Below are 24588 nucleotides of genomic sequence, written 5' to 3'. Positions count from 1 at the left end.
CACAGTGTAATGTTGTTGCTTTAATTTGAGGTGTAAGCGGTGCTGATGTTGCTGATGTTCAAGACCATAAAAGCGGGTTAAAAGCTGTGAGCTGTCTGGGGAAGTTAATCTTGCATTACTGCGCAACTGTTTCACCAGGTATCCAGTCTAGCTTACCAAATTCCCAACCAGACTAACATTAATTATAATCTTTTAATAGTCATACGATAACCGGTGATATATATATATATTTGGAAATTTATTTTAACATTGATCATTGAAACTTCAGCATATTAAACTTGATTCATAACTAAACTGGTGCCTTATTTAGGATTGTAAAAATGTGAGATTGTAATCTTACGGAACACATCAAATATAGAGCCAAGATTGGGAGACTGCATACAACACTGCATTCATAAAATAACACACGATGAACGTTGAAACATATGCAAGAGGAAATTAACCACAACCAACCGATTCAATTTTCACCCAAAGAAGTTACGTTCGTAGCGCAATCCTGTCTGTCATGTAATTACCACACACTGGTATACTAAATTCATACTAACTCTCTGTGAAATCTTCCCGAAAAGAATAGCTGAGGGCTACTTTGATGATTACATCACATGCTTCACGTGGTCAACTTGGTTTACACAAAGAGTGTAGCTCCACAATAATTTTGATAATTAAAGATGAATTAGATCGAAAAGCAATTTACAAAAGAAAAACCTCGAACTGGTTACTATCATCTTACTATTAACGTGATGGGTCAAACAATTGTATAAGCATGTGGTACTGGTCTCACAAAGTACACCCCATGTTGGTTGAACATAAAGAAAAGTTGCTATAATGAAAAATATTGTCAAGACGAGACGTTATAATCTCACGCACATTCGCACTGAAGATTGATGATGCTAGTTAGAGTTACTGATCAACACGTGGTTCCACTTTACTCACAAAGTAGTGACAAAGTAAGTACTGGAAGATATTCTGAACTTCACACTCGAATTACACTGCGTTGCAATTTAAGATAACATTAGATATTTTAGAGCTAAACCTGAAATAAAGGTGATTAAATTTTCAGTTAGGCTGAACTTAAGAAATCCATTGTCCTACAGACTTAGCAGACACGCGCTTAGCCGGAGATCTTACCACTTCAGACGCTCGCCACGGACAGACTGACCTGGTCCCTTCCTGAGGGTGGCTCACAAATACAAACGGAAGTGGCCAGAGGGGCAGCTTCCTATACCAACATGACAAGGGATGGACAGGACCATACTAAGAATAGAAACCTCTCTGCTTTTAGAAAGCGTAGCTACTTGTTCCGACGTTGGTCCTACTGTTCTCTAGCAGACAGGCATGCAACTAGAAATACATTTGCTCATTCATCCTCTCACACAGAAGGGAAGGGGGATGACAGTATCTTATCATATACAGTATATAAAAGAAAGCGGATGTAGGTTCTGTATGAGACTGTATGACATGAACTACATATAAACTGTGTTTTAAAGTGTAGTAGTGTGACTGATCGTTCTTGTTTATGTGTAAAAGTAACACGTTCCACTACTCAGTCTCCTCCCAGATAGTCAGAAGCGCCACAGTAAATGTAGAAGAGGAATTTATGCCGTAAATGACAACAGATTTAAGAAATTAACATGAAAGGAATCCAACAGAGACCTTTCAACAGTCAATATCAATGAATTCAATAGCCGTATGCAGTGTATACGCCACCTAGCTGAAAAGATTGGTGTTTGTATAAATGTGGAATACCATGAGTCCAATGTCGTCTTGATCTGCAGAATAATATTTTCCACATGGCATTATAACGTAGTATTGCGTATGTTTCGTTAAACTGGGTAATTTGGAGTCCTTTGCAGATATAAAATTCTTTTATTTTTATGAAATTTTTTCGCTCATAATAGGTACAAAATTGATAACGAGTCTGCTCTTTGATTTTTATAGCGGAAGAAAAGGACTGAAAAATATTAACATTTCTATGTTTCTCTTACAGACAATATACGTGAAGGACATCCCAGAACTGCAGCCACAGACGGAAACCTCGAGAAAGTGCACGGTATGTTATTATGTATTCAACTATTAAAGCCCTATGAAGTAGCTAAAACTTCACTAATATAGTAAAAAGCTACAGTGCATTTTACGCAAAGCCATAACTACGAGAAAGAATTCTGCAAGATGGGTGACCCGTTTTTTGAACGCTAACCCAAAAATCAGGGGAAACAAATGTGTTAGGAACTTGTTTTAAAGAGAGCGACTGGATCACGTACCACATTTTTACCGAAGATTGGACGCAGGTGCACCACCTCGGTCTGGAAACGAAATAGGAATTAAAGAAGCACTGGACTGAACTCAGTTGCCTCAGATTAAACATTCCTTCGGGACGAGTCTGTTAATTAAAGGAAAAACTGAAATCTGTTTCTTCATTAATAATTTGGTTTGGCTGCGTAAATGTTTACAATGAATTTTCAGAATTGCCTACAGTATTTGTATTATTTTAAATTTAACGACAGTGTTATGAATGACTAAACTATCTTCTATGTAATTAATCCTGTCACTAGAATATCCTTTCATATATACATACATTAATCCTTGTTCCATAGATCATGAATAAGATAGTTCGTGATGATGCAGAACGTGTCACTTTAAACTAAGGTTTCTTTACACAAAATAATTAATTAGTAATTTGTTTTACTGATACTACCTCATATCTAAGAATTCATCTATTGAGTAGCAGGAGTTGTCATTTAGAAATTCTTTTAATTTGCTTTTAAATGTTGGTTGACCATCTTTCAGACTTTTAATACTATTTGGCCAATGACCAAAGATTTTTGTGGCAGAATAATTCACCCCTTTCTCTGACAAAGTTAGATTTAATCCAGAATAGTGAATATCATCCTTTCTTCTAGTGTTGTAACTATGCAGTTCGCTATTATTTTTGCATTTGGATGGATTATTAATGACAAATTTCATAAGTGAATATATGTATTGCGAAGGTACTGTGAATATCCCGAGTTCCTTAAATAAATATCTGCAAGGTGATCATCGGTGGCCTCCAGATATTATTGTGATTTCACGCTTTTGTGCAATGAATACTTTCACTTTTAATGACGAATTGCCCCAAAATATGATGTCATATGAAAGTAGTGTTTGAAAATAGGTATAGTAGGCTAATTTACTGATATGTTTACTACCAAAATTTGCAATAACGCTAATAGCATATGTAGCTGAACCTAGCTGTTTCAGCAGATCATCGATGTGTTTCTTCCACTTCAATTTCTCATCAATGCATACACCCAGAAAGTTTTAGTATTCTGCCTTAGCAACAGACTTCTGTTTGTAGTCTGTATTTATAAATGGTGTTATGCCATATACTGTACAGAATTGTATAAAGTGTGTTCTTTCAAAATTTAGTGAGAATCCATTTGCAGTGAATCACTTAATAATTTTCTGAAAGACATGATTTGCAATTTCCTCAGCTGATTCTTGCTTGTTGGGTGTGATTACTATACTTGTATCATCAGCAAAAAGAACTAGCTTTGCGTCTTCATGAATATAGAGAGGCAAGTCGTTAATACATGTTAAGAACAATGAGGGATCCAAGGCTGACGACATTCTTGATGCCTCCCCAGTCAGAGGACTCTGCTGGGTTTTGCAGACTATCTGTACCGTTAATTTCAACCTTCTCCATTCTTCCAGTTAAGTATGAACTAAACCATTTGTGCACTGTCTTCCTCATACCGCAATACTTAATCTTATCTAGAAAAATTTCATGATTCACACAATCAAAAGCCTTTGAGAGATCACAAAACATCACAATGGGTGATGCTCGGTTATTCAATACATTTAAAATAATATCAGTAAAAGCATATATAGCACTTTTGTTGAAAATCCTGTCAGAAAACCAAATTGACATTTTGTTAGTACTTCATTTTTACAAATATGTGATGCTACTCTTAAATACATAATTTTTCAAGAATTTTGGATAAAGCAGTCAGAAATGGGATGGTGCAGTAGTTGTTAGCATCAGATCTATCCCGTTTTTGATGCAATGGTTTAACAATAGTGTATTTCAGTCTATCTGGAAAGTTCCCTGTTTCAGTGACCTACTATATATGTGGCTTAGAATCCTACTTATTTGTTGGGAACCAGCTTTTAGTACTCTGTTGGAATGGCCATCAATTCCATGACAGCTTTTACTTTTGAGTGAATTTATTATTTTCATAATTTCAGTAGGAGAGGTGGAGTGAATTTTATGAAACTGCATAGGTACCGCCGCTTCCATATACTGTCTTGCATTTTCTAATGAATAGCTGGATCCTATTTTCTCTACAACACTTAAGAAAAGGTTATTAAAAATGTTTTATACTTCTGACTTCTTGTTAACAAATTTCTCTTTGTGTTTGATAGAATACAGTCTTCTGTGCTCTCAGTTTCCCTGTTTACCTTTTAACAATATACCAAATTGTTTTAATTTTATTATCAGATGTGCTAATCTTAGACGTAATGCACATACTCATGGACCTTTTAATAACTTTTCTTAATACAGTGCAGTAGTTTTTATAATGTATCACTGTTTTGGGATCATTACTCCTCCTAGCTATAAGATACATTCCCCTTTTCTGTTTACAAGATATTTTTATCCCTTTAGTAAGCCATGGCTTTTTACATGGTTTCATACAATTATATTTCATTGTTTCCTAGGGGAAGCTATTTTAAAATATACTCATAACGGTATCATTCACTAGGTCAAATTTTAAATTTCTCTTGTAGTTACTCATGATTTAAGAGTATGTTTTGCTCGAAAGCATGTGTATGTTGTCTTAGTAATTTCTATCACTGTATCTTACGTAGAACACCAAGCACCTTCTAAGACAGTTTCTTTTTGGGTTTTACAAAGTTAATGGTGCCGGAATATTTCTTGGAACTGATGTCATAACTCCTTTTTTCTGGTTATCTGGAGCCTTGTAGATAATACATACATAACACTTCAATCTCTATTGTTATTGTCTGTTACTATAATGGTGTTTATATCCTTTTGAACATAAAGTTTCTTGTGTGCAGTGTGTAAAATATATAAGGACTGCATTGGTGTTGTGAGTGATACCCATTGTACAGTGTCTATGGCACAGTGTATGATCTATCTCTCCTTTTACTAAAGATTGCGTGCGACAGTACACTGTATGGTACGGTAGTGAGGGCTTAGGGTCCAACATGGATATACACGTTGCTTTTATGTACCATCAATTACATCGACTGCAGAGATAATTTAATATTTTAATATGTCAACAGAAATTTGATTCAAATGAAGATAAGTCCACAGGATCCGAAATGTAATTATGTTCATGGTGAACGAATATTTTGTGAGAAGACGGCTTTCTTTGGTGGATTGTAGTAAATGGTGAAGTAAATAACCACTCAACAGTAACAACGGCGATGAATAGTTGCAACAGAGTTCAATGAGTCAGGTACAATACGTAATTTAAGTCCAACGGCATTGTTTGTCTATGTACGATGGGCGTTCAGTAAGTAAGGCAATACGTTTTTTTTCCTCAAAGCAGGGTGGTTCTATTCAAGATTCCTGTAGAACATATTATTCACCACTCTTTTGGCTACAAAACCCGACCTTTCAACATAACCTCCGTTCAATGCGACGGCCTTCTGTTACAAACCACTCTACTGCTCGATGTCGCAGTCAACGTCTTTCTGCATCAATACCCTCCCCATTTGCATTTTTTTGGCGACGAAGAAGCTGAAATCGTTTCTTCAATTTCCTGAGGGTAGCACAATACACTTCAATGCTGATCTTTGCATCACAAGGGAAGACATCAAATAGAGAGGTGGTTAGGCGACATACCATGAATTTCCGTTTTTATCCGGTTCGAAATGATGAACCCATTTTTAATCACCTGTGACGATGTTAACCAAAAAAAAAAAAAAAATTGCCACGACCCTTAATCGGGCAGGAAGGTTAGAAAATTTAAAAAGGGAAATGGATAGGTTAAAGTTAGATATAGTGGGAATTAGTGAAGTTCGGTGGCAGGAGGAACAAGACTTTTGGTCAGGTGATTAAATACAAAATCAAATAGGGGTAATGCAGGAGTAGGTTTAATAATGAATAAAAAAATAGGAGTGCAGGTTAGCTACTACAAACAGCATAGTGAACGCATTATTGTGGCCAAGATAGACACAAAGCCCATGCCTACTACAGTAGTACAAGTTTATATGCCAACTACCTCTGCAGATGATGAAGAAATAGATGAAATGTATGACGAGATAAAAGAAATTATTCAGGTAGTGAAAGGAGACGAAAATTTAATAGTCATGGGTGACTGGAATTCGTCAGTAGGAAAAGGGAGAGAAGGAAACATAGTAGGTGAATATGGATTGGGGGCAAGGAATGAAAGAGGAAGCCGCCTTGTAGAATTTTGCACAGAGCATAACTTAATCATAGCCAACACTTGGTTCAAGAATCATAAAAGAAGGTTGTATACCTGGAAGAATCCTGGAGATACTAGTAGGTATCAGATAGATTATATAATGGTAAGACAGAGATTTAGGAACCAGGTTTTAAATTGTAAGACATTTCCTGGGGCAGATGTGGATTCTGACCACAATCTATTGGTTATGAACTGCAGATTGAAACTGAAGAAACTGCAGAAAGGTGGGAATTTAAGGAGATGGGACCCGGATAAACTGAAAGAACCAGAGGTTGTAGAGAGTTTCAGGGAGAGCATAAGGGAACAATTGACAGCAATGGGGGAAAGAAATACAGTAGAAGAAGAATGGGTAGCTCTGAGGGATGAAGTAGTGAAGGCAGCAGAGGATCAAGTAGGTAAAAAGACGAGGGCTAATAGAAATCCTTGGGTAACAGAAGAAATATTGAATTTAATTGATGAAAGGAGAAAATACAAAAATGCAGTAAATGAAGCAGGCAAAAAGGAATACAGACGTCTCAAAAATGATATCGACAGGAAGTGCAAAATGGCTAAGCAGGGATGGCTAGAGGACAAATGTAAGGATGTAGAGGCTTGTCTCACTAGGGGTAAGATAGATACTGCATACAGGAAAATTAAAGAGACCTTTGGAGAGAAGAGAACCACTTGCATGAATATCAAGAGCTCAGATGGCAACCCAGTTCTAAGCAAAGAAGGGAAGGCAGAAAGGTGGAAGGAGTATATAGAGGGTTTATACGAGGGCGATGTACTTGAGGACAATATAATGGAAATGGAAGAGGATGTAGATGAAGACGAAATGGGAGATAAGATACTGCGTGAAGAGTTTGACAGAGCACTGAAAGACCTGAGTCGAAACAAGGCCCCGGGAGTAGACAACATTCCATTTGAACTACTGATGGCCTCGGGAGAGCCAGTCATGACAAAACTCTACCATCTGGTGAGCACGATGTATGAGACAGGCAAAATACCCTCAGACTTCAAGAAGAATATAATAATTCCAATCCCAAAGAAAGCAGGTGTTGACATATGTGAAAATTACCGAACTATCAGTTTAATAAGTCACAGCTGCAAAATACTAACGCGAATTATTTACAGACGAATGGCAAAACTGGTAGAAGCCGACCTCGGGGAAGATCAGTTTGGATTCCGTAGAAATGTTGGAACACGTGAGGCAATACTGACCTTACGACTTATCTTAGAAGAAAGATTAAGAAAAGGCAAACCTACGTTTCTAGCATTTGTAGACTTAGAGAAAGCTTTTGACAATGTTAACTGGAATACTCTCTTTCAAATTCTGAAGGTGGCAGGGGTAAAATACAGGGAGCGAAAGGCTATTTACAGTTTGTACAGAAACCAGATGGCAGTTATAAGAGTCGAGGGGCATGAAAGGGAAGCAGTGGTTGGGAAAGGAGTAAGACAGGGTTGTAGCCTCTCCCCGATGTTATTCAATCTGTATATTGAGCAAGCAGTGAAGGAAAAAAAAGAAAAATTCGGAGTAGGTATTAAAATTCATGGAGAAGAAGTAAAAACTTTGAGATTCGCCGATGACATTGTAATTCTGTCAGAGACAGCAAAGGACTTGGAAGAGCAGTTGAACGGAATGGACAGTGTCTTGAAAGGAGGATATAAGATGAACATCAACGAAAGCAAAACGAGGATAATGGAATGTAGTCAAATTAAGTCGGGTGATGCTGAGAGAATTAGATTAGGAAATGAGACACTTAAAGTAGTAAAGGAGTTTTGCTATTTAGGGAGTAAAATAACCGATGATGGTCGAAGTAGAGAGGATATAAAATGTAGACTCGCAATGGCAAGGAAAGCGTTTCTCAAGAAGAGGAATTTGTTAACATCTGAAAGTATTTGTATGGAGTGTAGCCATGTATGGAAGTGAAACATGGACGATAACTAGTTTGGACAAGAAGAGAACAGAAGCTTTCGAAATGTGGTGCTACAGAAGAATGCTGAAGATAAGGTGGGTAGATCACGTAACTAATGAGGAGGTATTGAATAGGATTGGGGAGAAGAGAAGTTTGTGGCACAACTTGACTAGAAGAAGGGATCGGTAGGTAGGACATGTTTTGAGGCATCAAGGGATCACAAATTTAGCCTTGGAGGGCAGTGTGGAGGGTAAAAATCGTAGAGGGAGACCAAGAGATGAATACACTAAGCAGATTCAGAAGGATGTAGGTTGCAGTAGATACTGGGAGATGAAGAAGCTTGCACAGGATAGAGTAGCATGGAGAGCTGCATCAAACCAGTCTCAGGACTGAAGACCACAACAACAACAACATCATCGTAAAGCACGAACAGTTCTGCACAGATTGCCCCTAGTAGCTCTTCATGGGCATCTATCACGTGGCGAGGAACCCGGAGGGCACATTACTTTCGTGTACCCCAACTGGTGGACTAGTGTGTCACTACTAACAACAGAAAGTCCTGCTGAACATCGAGGTGTTTTGATTGCGATCCGTGGATCGCATTGAAAGAGACCGCCCGCGAGTCCGAATATTTCAGGTGCCACAAGTGTGTTCGGATGGCTGGCACGCGGGAGGTCGTTCAGGTTCGCGCTACTTTGTTCCGATGATGACAGACGCCACACCCAACAACTCATCGTGCTTTTGTTCACTACCAGGTCTCCCTAGACGTTCTGCAAGCGCCAGTGAATATCTGGCACGGTCTGGTACTCCATCAAAAGAAACTCAATGACAGCTCTGTGCTTGGAACGCATCTTCGCTTTAGACGCAGTTTGAAGGCTACGTATTGGCCGCCCCTCCCACCTATGGGAACTTAATGAAACTGCAGGAGCTGAGGTGGGAATAATCCACGATGTCCCACAACAGGTTACTCAGTTTTTCAAGAGAAATTGGCTGAGAAAAAGTGTTTGCATTACTCAAACAGTATTTATGCAGCTCTCTGCTGTTCTTCATCTACATAAGGAATATGCTGCACAAGCTACTGTTCAGTGCATAGCCTAATGCGGTACTTTCTGTCGTTACCAGCGATTTTCTATCCTTTTCCACTTGCAAGTGGAAGCAGAAGAAATGACTGTGTAAATGTCCAGGTATGTGCCTTTATCTGTGTTATTTTATTCTCTTAATCCCTACGCCACATATAAGATAGACGCAGCAGAAATTTTGCTCGAATACCGCTTCTATGAATTTTACCAGTATTGTTTTTAGAGATCAACGTCAAACATTTTCGAAAGATGCTTGGATTCGTTCTCGTCTGCCGTCATGCCGCTTGGTAGGAACTTCGACCGCTGGATCAACGTCTACAAATGAGAAAGCTAGTCTCTTGTATGCGATTTTCCTTACAAATGCACTGCACTTTTTCAGAAAATTTCCAACAGTTTTGAGTCTTATAATTTTCTTCCTTGCTACTAAATTGCATCCGGCTTCTCATTTCATACCACTTCTCACAATGAAGCACTAAACATTTTCACGTTGGTACAAGCTCCATTGTGTCACTTAATTTGTCATCGGATACTATCGGTGTCTTTCCCTTTTAGGAAGTAGTCAAATTAGTACCACAAAAACATGTAAACTTTTTACCCGTATAGTAAATTAATTTACTGGACGTATTTCGTAGTTCGGAACTGTTGATTCGCATATGCTTGCACACGTGCAGTTCACGCAGGCCTGTGTGCTGTTTTTGACAACTCGTGGGAAATTTGTCAGCTGGCTGTCACGTCCTCGGACGCTGCCAAACGCCTGATGAATGCTGCATGTCCTCCACTCTCCTCGGGTGCTGAGCTGTCGGACAGTTACTTATGAGCTCCGTGTATCACACGCTGTTCTAGCGGACCGCAATTTGTCACACTGCTGTTCGGGCATGGGGCGCCATGTGTTCCGAAATGCCCATCCATCCAGCCGTCAAACTTTGCAGGAGCAGCACCCAGCCTGCCTCCCTACGACGTGTATCGTTTGCCAGTCTTGGATAGGGGTTACAGCAGGAGCACGTAGGCCACAAACTACAGCTTTTAAAGTGAGTTCCACCACTCCGAGAAGAGCAAATAGTTATGTACATAGACAAAGAGGCGCATTTTCTACGATCCACATTCGAACGTGTTAACTGGACATATAAGTCTGTAAATGACGAACGCTGTATTGCCTAATGAAAAGTGATTTCTTCGAAACTATTGAGAAACTAGTTTACCATCGCGAATAATCCGCACTGTATTGTGATCAGTCACCGATTGGTAATATATTAAGGGAAAAATAAAAGGTATTATATTCTGTGTACTAGTAACAAATATTCCTCTCATTATAAAAAAGTGGTATCTTATATACAATACGGTTAATTGTAAAACATATGAAAGGCAGGAATTGTCTCTGTTAGATTAAAGTTCCTTGTTAGAAGTTCTTTACCTTGCAAAATTTCTTCGAAAACAATGTTAGTAGTTATAATGTAATCGTCGTTTACATTTTGCCTGTGTGAGTCTTCAGAAAAAAAAAAACATGAATAGCACTGTGTGTGTAAACTCGTAAACTGCAACATATAACTATTCATGCGAATAGACACGTTCTGGTAAATACAGTCCTGCGTTTTCAAGCGTCTTACACTGTGCTTTGTTAATCGGCATAGTGATAGCTTTTTTTGTTGGGAATTGTTTTTTTAATCATTTGGGAAGGGGTGGCTGGATCGAAAGATGTTGCGAGGTTTTATCGGAGACAATGAATTTAGCTGTGATGATATGTTAACATAAGCGACTTATCACTAATCTCGCACCATTAATTAATCACTGATTAGCGTTAAGATATCTAATTAAGAAAATAATAGCATTTTTCTTGTAAAGAAATTGAGGGGGTGGTAAATCGGACGTGTTTGATGAGTTGAAGAATTCTATTGCGTACAAATGAACGTTGTTTATTTCTTCAAGTTATACAGAATCAGAACTGAGATACACCTTTGTCTGTCCCGGTAAAAAACTGGAAATGTATTCATTATTTGTTGTTCTAAAGTACAGTGCTGAATGTGCTGGACCATTATTGTGTCATATCTGTTAAGGCAGTCAAAAGCACCTGCTTAAAAAAGAAATCCTCTTGTATCTCTTTTTCTATCTTTCTGTCTCTCTCTCTCCCTCTCTCTCTCCCTCTCTCTCTTCCTCTCTCTCTCTCTCTCTCTCTCTCTCTCTCTCTCTCTCTCTCTTAGAGTTTATTCGTTTATTCAGTTATACAGTCCTCCATTTCGCATAATTTGACCAATTTGTTTTATTCTGAGTATCTTGTCTGAGGCACCATCTGTCATCGCAGTCGTCAGTTAACCTAAGGGGGAGAAGGTGTGTGTGTTATCTAATAGCGAGTTTTGTAAACTCATATAAGGTGACCACATCTTCGGAAAACTTCGACATGACCTCACATGTTGTTAATTGAAAAATAATGTAAACGTTTGTGTAGATAAATGACTAGTTAAGTTTTCTCTGTACTCAGCCCAAATTTTGTATTAAGTCTGATCAGAAAAGGAACTGAAAAGGAAAGGACGTTGTTGGGAAAAGTACTAGGGGCACAAAGGTAGCCTCGCGACACAGATGTGAAATGACTGAGGGCGCTAGGAGTAGCGGACACGAAAGTGAACAAAGATAAGAACGTTAAGAGAGCTCCACGATTTGCAGCGGTCGGGGAGACCATTCACGGCTGTCACACCTGACATGTTGCAGCCAGCTGATGTGACTCGTGAGGACAGACTCTTTATGACTCGGGAATTGGAAGGCATTTTGAGAACGATGAGGAGGTGATTCACACACTGAACCACTGGCTCCTCCATCAGGACAAAGAGATGGAGATTACGTGGAAAAATAGGGTGTGTAGACACCATTCTTTCGTGTGTGTGATTCTCATTATTTTCGGTGAAGAATTGTTGAAGAAAAAAAAAGTGGTGCATTACTTACTGGGCAATCCCCGCATTTGATCTATTTTATTTACCAAAGTAATATAGTCTAATTGTGATAGACTGAAGAAACATATAGCGTCTATTTGGGGAAAACCATTGAAATAATAGCTACCTACAGTGTGAAGTCATGTATTGATGACTAAGGTCACTCTAACAGGTGATATATGAGTTATAGTGATTCAAATCATTCGCCAGTCCGGTACTGGACAACAACAACTGGTGAGCATCAACGCCATCCAGTAGCACCAACTCACAATGGGAACCATAGGCCACCACCCCAAACGTCACAAGCCTCAGGCATTATCACGGGTGCAGGCGCTACGTCTTTGGGCGGGAAAAGGCTGCTGGAGTGGGCAGCTGGCGTGCACGTTGACACGCGCTGGCAGCACGATACGATCGCGATGCGAACCACTTGAGGCTTGGCAACTCGCTAGCCAACAGGTCACTATTCCGACAGATGATGCACTTGCTGAGGAGTGAGGAATGTTTAGGTGATGTCCCGTACGCATCTGTCGTCTTCTCTCTCTGTTGAACAAAACCCTGCGAGCGAGCTGCATATTCAGCAAGATGATGCGGCAACGTTTCATTCCCACTAGAGGTGTTAGTTCGGCTCTAAGTTGTCGTGGACTCGAGCCTACTCAGCTGATTTCACATACTATCCAGCGAGATGCGCGCTTCTTCTTACCAGCACTGAACTTTCTGAGTGAGCTGTGGTTGGCTCTCGTGCACTGAAGAATTACAGTGGCTCCTCAACTTTATTCGCATCTCTTGCGTTCTTTCACAGATAACGTTACGCCGTCGGCTAGAAGAAAAATGCATCCTAGGCGCTACTTTATACAGTTTCTCTAACAGAAGTTTACAGCAGGTCGCTGGATCAACGAAGGGTACCACGCGACTGGAAAAAGACACAGGTCTTGACGTTCTCATGAAGGGTCAACGAGCTATTGCACGTAATTATAGGGCTATACCGCCAACGTCAAACATTTGTAGGAACATGGAACCAGTTCTATGCTCATGCGTTATAACGTTTCTGGAGAAAGAAAAATCTCCTCTATAAAAACCAACAAGAAAGCTGTAAACACAGTTCTTAGTAAACACAGCTCACTCTATTCGACCACGAAATGCAGTGCACCGTACACAAAGACACTCAGTTTGATTTCGTTTTCCTTGACTTACGGAAGGAATACGACACATTTCCTTACTGTCGCTCAATGAAAAAAATACGAGCAAAATAAGTACCGGACTAGTTCCAGATTTGTGCCTAGATTTCAACGACATAGAAACACAGAACTCAGTATGTTACTCTTCACGGGATGAAATCGATCACTGTGGAGGTGATTTTTGGAGTATGCGAAGGGAGTGTTACAAACACACACACACACACACACACACATATATATATATATATATATATATATATATATATATATATATATATATATATATATATATATACCTTTACCCACAGTGCAATGACTGTCCACTCGCATCTGCGTCTTAACCCTTTTGCTGTACACAATGTTCGCCAGTAACATTGTCCAAACAACGTAGTACTGTGTGCCGGTACTCACTTTTGTACCGTTTAGCCTTATATTCTTATGCTATTAATCTTTGAGCATAATACAAGGTTAATTTGGTAACGGAGGGAAGTGTGTGTGGGACTTGGGAGGGAGATGGGGGGGGGGGGGGGGAACTGTAATACTTGGACTCGGAAAAAAGAGAAACCCGACGCACCGCGAAGAAATTATCCGAATGGGAAATCGGTAAATATGAGGTACATGCACAGATAAACAAGCAATATCGGTTTCATAAAAATTGGATGACTTATTCAAGAGAAAGAGCGTCACAAACTGAGCAAGTCAGTAACGTGTTGGACCAAGTCTGGCCCTTATGCAGGCAGTCATTCGATTTGGCATCGAGTAGTATTGTTGGGTGTCCTCCTGAGGGATATCATGCTTAATTCAGTACAACTGGTGCGTTGGATCGTGAATACCCTGAGACAGTTGGAGGGTTCTGCCCATAATGCTACAAACGTTGTCAGTTTGGCAGAGATCCGGCGATCTTGCTTGCGAAGGTAGCGTTCGGCAAGTTAGAAGGGAAGCAGTAATAGCTCTCACCGTGCACAGGCGGGCATTTTCTTGCTGAAAAGCAAGCCCTGGATTGCTTGCCACGAAGGACTACAAAACCGGGAACAGAATCATGTTGACACACCGTTGTGCTGTCAGGATGCCTAGGATAAAACCAAAGGCATCCTGCTGTGAAAGGAAAGGACAGCCTAGACCGTCTCTCGTGGTTACCGGGCCATATGGCAGGCGGCGGTCAGGGCGGTATCCCACTGCTGTCCACAGAATATCCAGGCACGCCTTCGTTCGTCATTGGATCTCAGTTCGATGCTGTGCTCATCACTGGAGACAGTTCAGCTCCATTCAGATTCCATCATGGGTATGCTGGGCTTACATTTCAGCAAGATAATGCCCGTCCGAATACGTCGAAGGATTCTATTGATTGTCTTCATACTTACCAAACACTAGGTGGGCCAGCGAGGTCGCTGAATGCCTCCCCAACTGAGAAAGTCTGAAGCGTTGTGGCCAGGGGTATTTTGACGATCTAACGCGCCATTTCGACAGAGTTTTGCACGATATCCGTCAGGAGGACATGCAACAATTCTATCAATCCATGTCAAGCCGAATAACTGCTTGGATTAGGACCAGAGGTGGATCAACGCGTTATTTAGTTGTTTAATTTGTGGAAGTCTTTTTCTTGAATAAATCACCCAATTTTTCGGAATCTGTACTCATTTGTTTGTCTGTACACATGCATGACATCTACAGATTTCCATCCCATTCAAATAATTTCTTCGTAGTGTGTGTGTGTGTGTGTGTGTGTGTGTGTGTGTGTGTGTCTTTTTTTCTTGTTGTCTGAGAATGTAATTGTAAAGGAAGTTCATTGCTTGCCTACTATTGCAAGTTTAAGTGGATCTAAACTGCAGAGGTTAATGCAGAGATGAAGAGGTTGCCACAGGATAGACAGAGGTGAAGGGCTGCATCAGACCGATCACAACAACACGAGCGGAACTCGAACCTATCAGTGTCGATCTAGCCTGTATTTCTCTTACAACTAGTTTTGTGTTGTCATGCCACCTCCACTCGCACTAAATGATTCTTCGTAGTTACTTGACAGTTGCACTACTTAGAGTTATTTACAGCGTCTAGAGGAATTATACATTACTGATTTCTCCCGATTTAAAAGCCTTTCGCGCCACACACCTCAGCGTACGCAGTAGGCTGCCAAAGAAGGCGCAGCAGCAACTCCCGTTCTTTTAAATGGAGACCTGCGACGGTTGCCACACCTCGCCGTGCGCAGACTTTGGCGGCGGCCCAGCTGACGCGGCGGCGGCGGTCGTAAGGTAGTGGAGGCGGGAGGGCGAGGCGAGGGCAGGCCGCCCCCGCCGCTCACTGCCGGCCCCCGGGGGCGGCGCCGCCCCCGCCATAAACTGCGGACCGCCGCGCAGCGCAGCGCACCGCGGGCCCGTGGGAAATCCGCGGACACACTTCCCGGCTGCTGCCGGCGCCGCGCCGGGCACCCCTGGATTTACGCGCCGCCAGCTTATTGCCTCTCATGTTCGGGCGGCGCCGCCAGTTTCCGACGTCACTGCTCACTTAAGCAGCGTACACTATGCGCAGGTGTCAGGGAGGCCAATAGGGCGGTACACAAAGTTTCTCTTCTAACTAACAACGCACGGAGTCGGGTCAAATTCCACTGGCGGAAAAAAGAATTGCAGCATGAAAGAATACACTACTGGCCATTAAAATTGCTACACCAAGAAGAAATGCAGATGATAAACGGGAATTCATTGGACAAATATATTATACTAGAACTGATATGCGATTACATTTACACGCAATTTGGGTGCATAGATCCTGAGAAATCAGTACCCAGAACAACCACCTCTCGCCGTAATAACGGCCTTGATACGCCTGGGCATTGAGTCAAACAGAGCTTGGATGGCGTGTACAGGTATAGCTGCCCATGCAGCTTCAACACGATACCACAGTTCATCAAGAGTCGTGACTGGCGTATTGTGAGGAGCCAGTTGCTCGGCCTCCATTGACCAGACGTTATCAATTGGTGAGAGATCTGGAGAATGTGCTGGCCAGGGCAGCAGTCGAATATTTTCTGTATCCAGAAACGCCCGTACAGGACCTGCAACATGCGGTCGTGCATTATCCTGCTGAAATGTAGGGTTTCGCTGGGATCGAATGAAGGTTAGAGCTACGGGTCGTAACACATCTGAAATGTAACGTCCATTGTTCGAAGTGCTGTCAATGCGAACAAGAGGTGACCGAAACGTGTAGCCAATGGTACCCCATACCATCACGCCGGGTGATACGCCAGTATGGCGATGACGAATACACGCTTCCAATATGTGTTCACCGCTATGTCACCAAACACGGATGCGACCATCATGATGCTGTAAACAGAACCTGGATTCATCCGAATAAATGACGTTTTGCCATTCGTGGACCCAGGTTCGTCGTTGACTACATCATCGCAGGCGCTCCTGTCTATGATGCAGCGTCAAGGGTAACCGCAGCCATGGTCTCCGAGCTGATAGTCCATACTGCTGCAAACGTCATCGGACTGTTCGTGCAGATGGTTATTGTCTTGCAAACGTCCCCATCTGCTGACTCAGGGATCGAGACGTGGCTGCACGATCCGTTACAACCGTGCGGATAAGATTCCTGTCATGTCGACTGCTAGTGATACGAGGCCGTTGGGATCCAGCACGGCGTTCCGTATTACCCTCCTGAACCCACCGATTCCATATTCTGCTAACAGTCATTGGATCTCGACCAATACGAGCAGCAATGTCGCGATACGATAAAACCGCAATCGCGATAGGCTACAATCCGACCTTTATCAAAGTCGGAAACGCGATGGTACGCATTTCTCCTCCTTACACGAGGCATCACGACAACGTTTCAGCAGGCAACGCCGGTCAACCGCTGTTTGTGTGTGAAACATCGGTTGGAAACTTTCCTCATGTCAGCACGTTGTAGGTGTCACCACCGGCGCCAACCTTGTGTGAATGCTTTGAAAAGCTAATCGTCTGCATATCAAAGCATCTTCTTCCTGTCGGATAATTTCGCTTCTGTAGCCCGTTATCTTCATGATGTAGCAATTTTAATGGTCAGTAGTATAATTAATGTGCAGGAATGAAAATTCAGGAACACACTTGTCTAAGTGATGTAATTAAGTGAGATCACAAGTTAATGTAAGAGCGAGATAAGCTAATGCTGGTACATTAATAATCGGCGTCATCGCCAGAATCTTGAATGAAAATATCCAAATGCTCATGCATTGTGTTGTGCAGGTATCAGATGTCGCTTTCTGGGACAGAGCTCCATGCCTGTTGTTCTCGATCGGTCAATACGGGGGCGGCTAACGCTTTTTGTGGATGACGCTAGACTTCTCGTCCGATGATGTCTCACATATGCTGGACTGGAGACAGATCTGTGAACGAGCATGGCAAGACAAGATGTCTATACTCTGTGAGCATGCTGGGTTACAACAGCGGTATATCCTTTAGGAAAACACCACCTGGAATGCTGTTCATGAATGGCAGCACAACAGCTCGGATCTCCCGACTGGCGTACAGTTTTGCAGTCAGGCGGCGTGGAATAACCACACTCACCAGACCTTAACTCCAGGTGCAGCTCCAGTGCACCTAGGACCTAGACAGGTTGGTTGCAGACCCTCAACTTTCCTCCTCCTAACCAACATACGGCCGTCACTGGCACCGAGGCAGAACCAGCTCTCATCAGAAAACCCTGGCATCCAATGAACTGTCGCTTGACGCCACCGAAGTCGTGAATGGCGGTGATTTGAGGTCAGCGGAATACACGCTACAGGGTGTCCGGCTCGGAGTCGTCCTTAATGTAACCGATTTGTAACAGTTCGTTGTGTCAATGTGGTGCCACCTGCTGCCCAATTTGGCGCCGTAGCTGCAGTACGACGCGCCAGAGCCACACGCCGAACTCGATGCTGTTTCCTCTCGGCAGTGCCACGTGGCCGCACGGAGTCCAGTCTTCTTGCGACCGTAAATCCTCGTGACCACCGCTGACAGCACTCACGTACAGTGTTTAATTTCCTGCCAAGTCTCTCTGCAGTATCGCAGAAGAAACATTCAGCTTCTCTTAGTCCTATTACACTATCGCCTTCAAACTCAGTGACGTGTTGATAATGGCGGCTTGGAGGCATTCTAGACTAACATCAGCCCGCCACATCCAGTCTCGAAGGCCACAAACGTTCACCACCGTTAAAGCGCGTATTTAAAGCAAATGTGGTTCGCGTCCTTGTAGCGTCGCTACGAGCTACAATCTTATGCGACTGGCCCGTACTCTGAATAGACTTCATCTTTCAGATGCGGGAACTCCTCTACAAACTTCATTTACGTCGCACAACTCCTTCTTGATGTTGCAATTTTTCTCCGTCAGCATATAACACTCACAGCTTATGACATGATCGCGTCAAAGAATGGCCCCAGGTAAGGTATCATGGGCTTTGTAGTGAACGAATTTACAGCACCAGTGTAGGAAATATTGTCTCGTAAGTGGGTTATTACCTCATGCAGCTTAAGAATCTTACGTACTAACATTTTTTATGAATTACCAGCTGAGAAACCCGGCATTACCCAGGCATTTATTTATAGCTTAGACCGAGATGTTGTACGCTAGGATTTTATTTTTCCTTCAACTTAGTCAGGCTTGGAACCCTGCACTGAGCCTGGAGAGAAAGATGCGGTCCCAGAGATCGAGGACTGTCCCCGACAGCGGCAGCAGGGAGACAGCAGACCCCAGTTCAGACCCAGGCGCCGCTTCCCCCACCACTTCCAGTAGCCGCAGCGCCGGCCGCACCGAAGACACCGGGAGAGGAACGGTGGAGGGGGTAACTGCTAGTATATATAGGGCTCCGAGAGGAACAGCACAGCATTCGTCAGGAACCACCCGAAGATGGCAGCGTGTAAGTCCGCCGAAATATTGTGGACAAATTACGACGCTACCCGGTCGGATGCCCGAGAACTGTTCAAATTTTATTTTTTGTTTACACAGTGACAACCATTGAACTACATGAAAAAAAAAAAAAAACGAAAATTACTTACAGACTAAGGTGTGCGCAAACTTTATTCAACGTGTAAACGTGACTAGAGGTATTCAGATTTAGGTTACGATATGTTCTATATGCCTGTCATCATTGGCGATTATGTGGCTCAGACGAACAGCGAAATTCTACATGTTCCGCTGCAAGTGTCGGAACATCGATGCTGTCGATGACGTTCTGAATGGCTGTGTTCAGCTGAGCAATGGTTTTGGTATTATTGCTGTACAGTCTTCAATATAGCCCCACAAAATGGTGTTGGTGTCCCATGTGTTCAGATCCGCAGAATATGGCGGCCAATTGAGGCCCATGCCAGTGGCCTCTGGGTACGCCAGAGCCGGAATGGCGTCCCCAAACTGCTTCTCCAAGCTCACTTTGGATCATGGGGATCAGATAATCTTCCAGGACCTTCACGTACCGTTCGGTAGTCACCGTGCCATCAAGGAATATCGATCGCACCGATTATTCCGTGACAGGACCCGTAGAAGGTGAAGAGACTTCTCGATCGCGAAATGCGGATTCTGTCACCCAAATGCGCCAATTTTGCTTATTGACGAACCCTTCCAAATGAAAGTGGGATTCGTCGCTAAACCAAGCCATGCATGCTCATACTAAATCCCGTCATGGCCCGCGGCCAAACGTGCAGTTTGAACGTCCTAACGCAAACCGTTCAGACGTCACTTCATGTATTTCAGTAATTGTATCCCTGTACGAAGCTTCTCAGTATGCAATGTCTGAAGTAGAAATAAGGAAGAGCTTGTTTGATACGGGAGAGACCGTGAAGCAGCTTTGCGAACACAATGACAACTTCGGCTGTTTTCTCTGCGAGTGAAAGGTTCTGAGCAGCGAGATAATGCATGACCCCCTCTGTCACATTTACTCTTTCAAAAGGACTTTCCAATAAGCAAGTGAAAACCTGAAGTTGTCTAGCTGCAGCAAGTGTAACCTCACAGTCTTCATCGGCTGCTTGAGGCTGTATAGTTCATTTTGTCACTAACGTAAACTTCCGAAAATTCTTCTGTCAGTAGGGCATAAAGAAATATCTTCCTACGAAAGATGTCGGTTGTAAACATAACATATCGGTACAAGCAAAGAAATGTCGTTATATTTTTAATTTACAACGCGAAATCAGTAAATATGTATTTCCTAGTCAAGTGGATTTGCTGTTAGTTTGTATTGACAAAGATAATATCGCTGCACTCTATTCTGTCACGGATGTAACCTTCCGAAAATGCATCTATTACTTAGGTAAAAAAAAAGTAAAATTGTCATCTATTGGCTCTCTGTAGTGCAACGAAACTAACAGCGCTGGCTATTGGCTCTTAGGTGCTACGCTAGCCGGCTGCTGTGGCTGAGCGGTTGTAGGCGCTTCAGTCAGTCCGGTCGCAGGTTCGAATCCTGCCTCGGGCATGGATGTGTGTGATGTCGTTGGGTTGGTTAGGTTTAAGTAGTTCTAAGCTTAAGGGACTGAAGACTTCAGATGTTAAGTCCCATATTGCTTAGAGCCATTTGAATTTGTTCTACGCTGTGATGACTGAAAATCAGAACTACCAAGATGAGCAGAAAATTTTGGATAAAAGTTTAAGTTATATCTTCCTTTTCGTGATCCTGTTTTAATGAAATAACTCCTATACGTGGCCTCAAGCTGTGCTCAAGTTTGCTGTGAAAACCTCACTAAAATTCCTTCAGTGGCTTAGGCGGTTAACGTGTTCTAACAGGCAAACAGAAATATATGTCGGCTGAAGAGTTTTGTTTTTAGTATTGATGTAGAAATAGATGAGTGACTTACTCATAAGTGACATCTGCAGTAAATATATAAATAAGCAGATTAAAGTGCTAAATGAAAGAGAATAACTAAGGTTCAGAAGAACTACTCTTATTCCGACGGAAATGATGTGTTTTACACTGGAGTCCAAAATTAAAGCAGCAAACAGTGATTTTTTAAGGTTGCGTTTATTTTTCCCCGAAACAGTATCAACAGATAATAGTAAAGTTGAAACAATGTAAAGAATACAGAACATAAACAGCTGCTATATGCATTACGGTAGCCAAAAATGTTCTTCACTTTTTTCCAACTTAACGGATTTTCACACACATTCCGACAACTGGTTGATGTGCCCAGTGCGGTGTGTGACCACTTCTGGCAGCAATACAGACCCGACAACGACACGCCATGCTGTGATGTCATCAATCCCACGTTGAGGCACTAACGCCAATTCTTCCTGCAGAGCTGTTCGCAAGTCTTGTGGAGAGATTGGTGGATGCTGACGCGATGCAACGCGACCCTCTAGTGCATCCGAGACATGCTCCATGGGATTCAAATCGGGAGAGCGAGCAGGCCCTGCCATGCGTGCAACATTTTCCGTTTCCAAGAAAACATCAACCACCCGTTCTCTATGAGATCGAGCATTATCGTCCATCAAAATCTGAATCCAGACCAGCTCGAGACAGCCACACATGAGGTCCCAAGACCTCGTCACCATAACTGACAGCAGTTAAACCTTGCCGATTCACCAGTACAATTTCATGAAGAGGTAGTCGACTAGCAAATATAATCCTTGCCCATACCATTAGCGATCCTCCTCGATACCGTTCTCTTTCCATAATGCTTTGGTCTCGAAATCGTCTTCCACGTTGATTCCAGATGCGAAAGCTTGGAGAATCACTGTCCAGACCAAATCGGAACTCGTCTGTGAAAAGAACGTTGGCCCACTGTTCGACGTCCAGGTGGCATGTTGACGGCTCCAGTCCAGACGTTCCCTTCTGTGAGGACAGCCAGATGTAAACAGGCAACAGGTCTCCGACAATAAAGGCCGCTCACACATGGTCGGCCCTGACCTAGTCTTCGGGATACTGTTTGGTTCTCTATAAATTGTCGCCACATCTGAGAAACAACAGAACAATTCACATTAAGTCATCGGGCCACGTCGGTTTGGACTGTCCTGTTTCGATTCTTCTTATGGCCCTCCACTGCAGAGAGTCTGGTAGACGTTGTCTTTGGCCTTACCGCCCGTCTGTGAGTGTATACACAGTGACTGTGGGTGTGGGACATCCAGGCACACACTAACCCGTTTGATAGGCGCCCTGACGTCATCGTTGGCGTGGTGTCCTATTACTGAAACGCCACCTTCCGTGCAGAACACGATTGTACGGACATTTGTTGACAGTCTGTATGATTACACCGTCAGCTAAACACAAGACGGAGAAACAGCGGTTTTTTGCTGTAATTTTGGACAACGGTGAATATCACAGATAAACTGATCTGCTATAGGACACATTATGACTAACTCTGAAGAGTTAAAATGTAAAGAGTTAATATAGTTCTGCTAAACGTAAACATAAATACTGACGAGTCAAGTAAATTAATGAGAATTACAGAGTTGATTTGCTGGGTATTAGTTACTACTCTGGAACAAATGCAATATTGACAGACAGGTTAGTCAGTCTCAGGAGACACCAAGCAAATGTTGTGCAACACAGCTTCTACTCTCGATAATGGCCCCATGTCAGCGAAGAAGGTAATTCACATGTTTCTTCAGGCACTTCATATCCAACTACAGCCACGCATTAATGGTTAAACGGTACAGACCTAATAAATTGTACGGATATTAATTGCTACGTTTCAGCCGCAGGTCCAAGAAGTCCAAGTATTTTCTCCCGAAGGGCCAGACAGTTGAGCAAGCCAGTCGAGATGCGACAGCATGCCTGACTCTGTGTCACACTGGTGCCATGCTTTGAGCATGGCTGTTGTTGTCTTGGAAAATGTCGTCGCGATGAAGATGTGGAAGTTCATGTTAAGGGTACAGCGATCCCAAAAAATCAAAGAACGACCAACATCGTGATATACAAATTGCACACGCTGTGGGTTAAATGCCTCATTTAGTCCTCGGTGCACTCCACGTGTCGTACCTTTTGAAAAAGACGAATTTCTACTCGGACCATTCTATACACCTCCCGTCAGCCACTTTCCAGTCTGTGTGTTATTTCGCCCACTGAAGACTACAGCTTGACGCACCACTGTGAGCAATGGTGTTTTGCGAAGTACCCGACCACAGTTGTCCGTTGCATGCAGTTCTCATCACAATGTATGTTTGGAAACTGCTTACACACTCTGGCACTGATCTTTTGCACATTGAAACCAAAATCCAATTATCATTCAGTTAGAAACATGATGCTCGGATATCTGCACACTTTGGATAGGATCCTGCATTGGTTCATGACTAAGATTCTGTCAGGGTTCAAACACAGGTTTACAGCACCTGAATTATTATTGATTAAAACAGTCACACAAATGTACTGGTCCACGCTATTACACAAATTTGTGTTCCCGTAGTTAGCGCAGCAGTGGCTCAATAGTGGTGGCAAGCAATGTGGCGGCCAACTGGCCCCACGCTCTTGAAGTTGAATGTTCTTTACCAGTTCTTCTTGGCAACGTAATATCCTCATTTTAGAACCATTCCATAATGTCAAGAGTACCATCCGACAGCCAAATCCACATCCGAGGCGAGTTTTCAATGTACTGTAGATAAGCTTCCAAATACCTCACATGGGACCCTCGATATTAAACGTACAATGGCTAGCCATTGGCTGTCTAGCATGCTCACCCAGTAGCCGCGCCGATCGACCGTCAAAACCACCTACTACCGTGCGCCAAGTTACTTCCGTAGCGGAAGGGGTACCCTACATCAATTATACTACACAATACAAATCCCCTATGCATGAACCAGCATTACAAGTACAATTTCTCTTTTATGTGCAGACATATAAATACCATTAGTTTTAAATATCCTTTAGCTATAACAATAAATACACTACTGGTCATTAAAATTGCCACACCAAGAAGAAATGCAGATGATAAACGGGTATTCATTGGACAAATATATTATACTAAAACTAACATGTGATTACATTTTCACGCAATTTGGGTGCACAGATCCTGAGAAAGCAGTACCCAGAACAACCACCTCTGGCCGTAATAACGGCCTTGATACCCCTGGGCATTGAGTCAAACAGAGCTTGGACGGCGTGTACAGGTACAGCTGCCAATGCAGGTTCAACACGATACCACAGTTCATCAACAGTAGTGACTGGC

General features: G+C 42.5%; 1 protein-coding gene across 1 annotated transcript in view; it reads left to right on the top strand.

Moving 5' to 3' along the window:
* Positions 1–24588, top strand: part of LOC126154493 (dipeptidase 1-like) — a 1598597-nt gene that overhangs the window by 462912 nt on the left and 1111097 nt on the right. Inside the window, exon 3 of the mRNA XM_049916146.1 lies at positions 1988–2050. Coding sequence (XP_049772103.1) covers positions 1988–2050 — 63 coding nt within the window. The remainder of the gene's footprint in view (positions 1–1987; positions 2051–24588) is intronic.

Source organism: Schistocerca cancellata, unplaced genomic scaffold (genome assembly GCF_023864275.1).
Source record: "Schistocerca cancellata isolate TAMUIC-IGC-003103 unplaced genomic scaffold, iqSchCanc2.1 HiC_scaffold_1092, whole genome shotgun sequence".
Taxonomy (NCBI): Eukaryota; Metazoa; Arthropoda; class Insecta; order Orthoptera; family Acrididae; genus Schistocerca; species Schistocerca cancellata.
The sequence above is the reverse complement of the archived record's forward strand: the minus strand, read 5'-3'. Positions and strand labels throughout refer to the sequence as shown.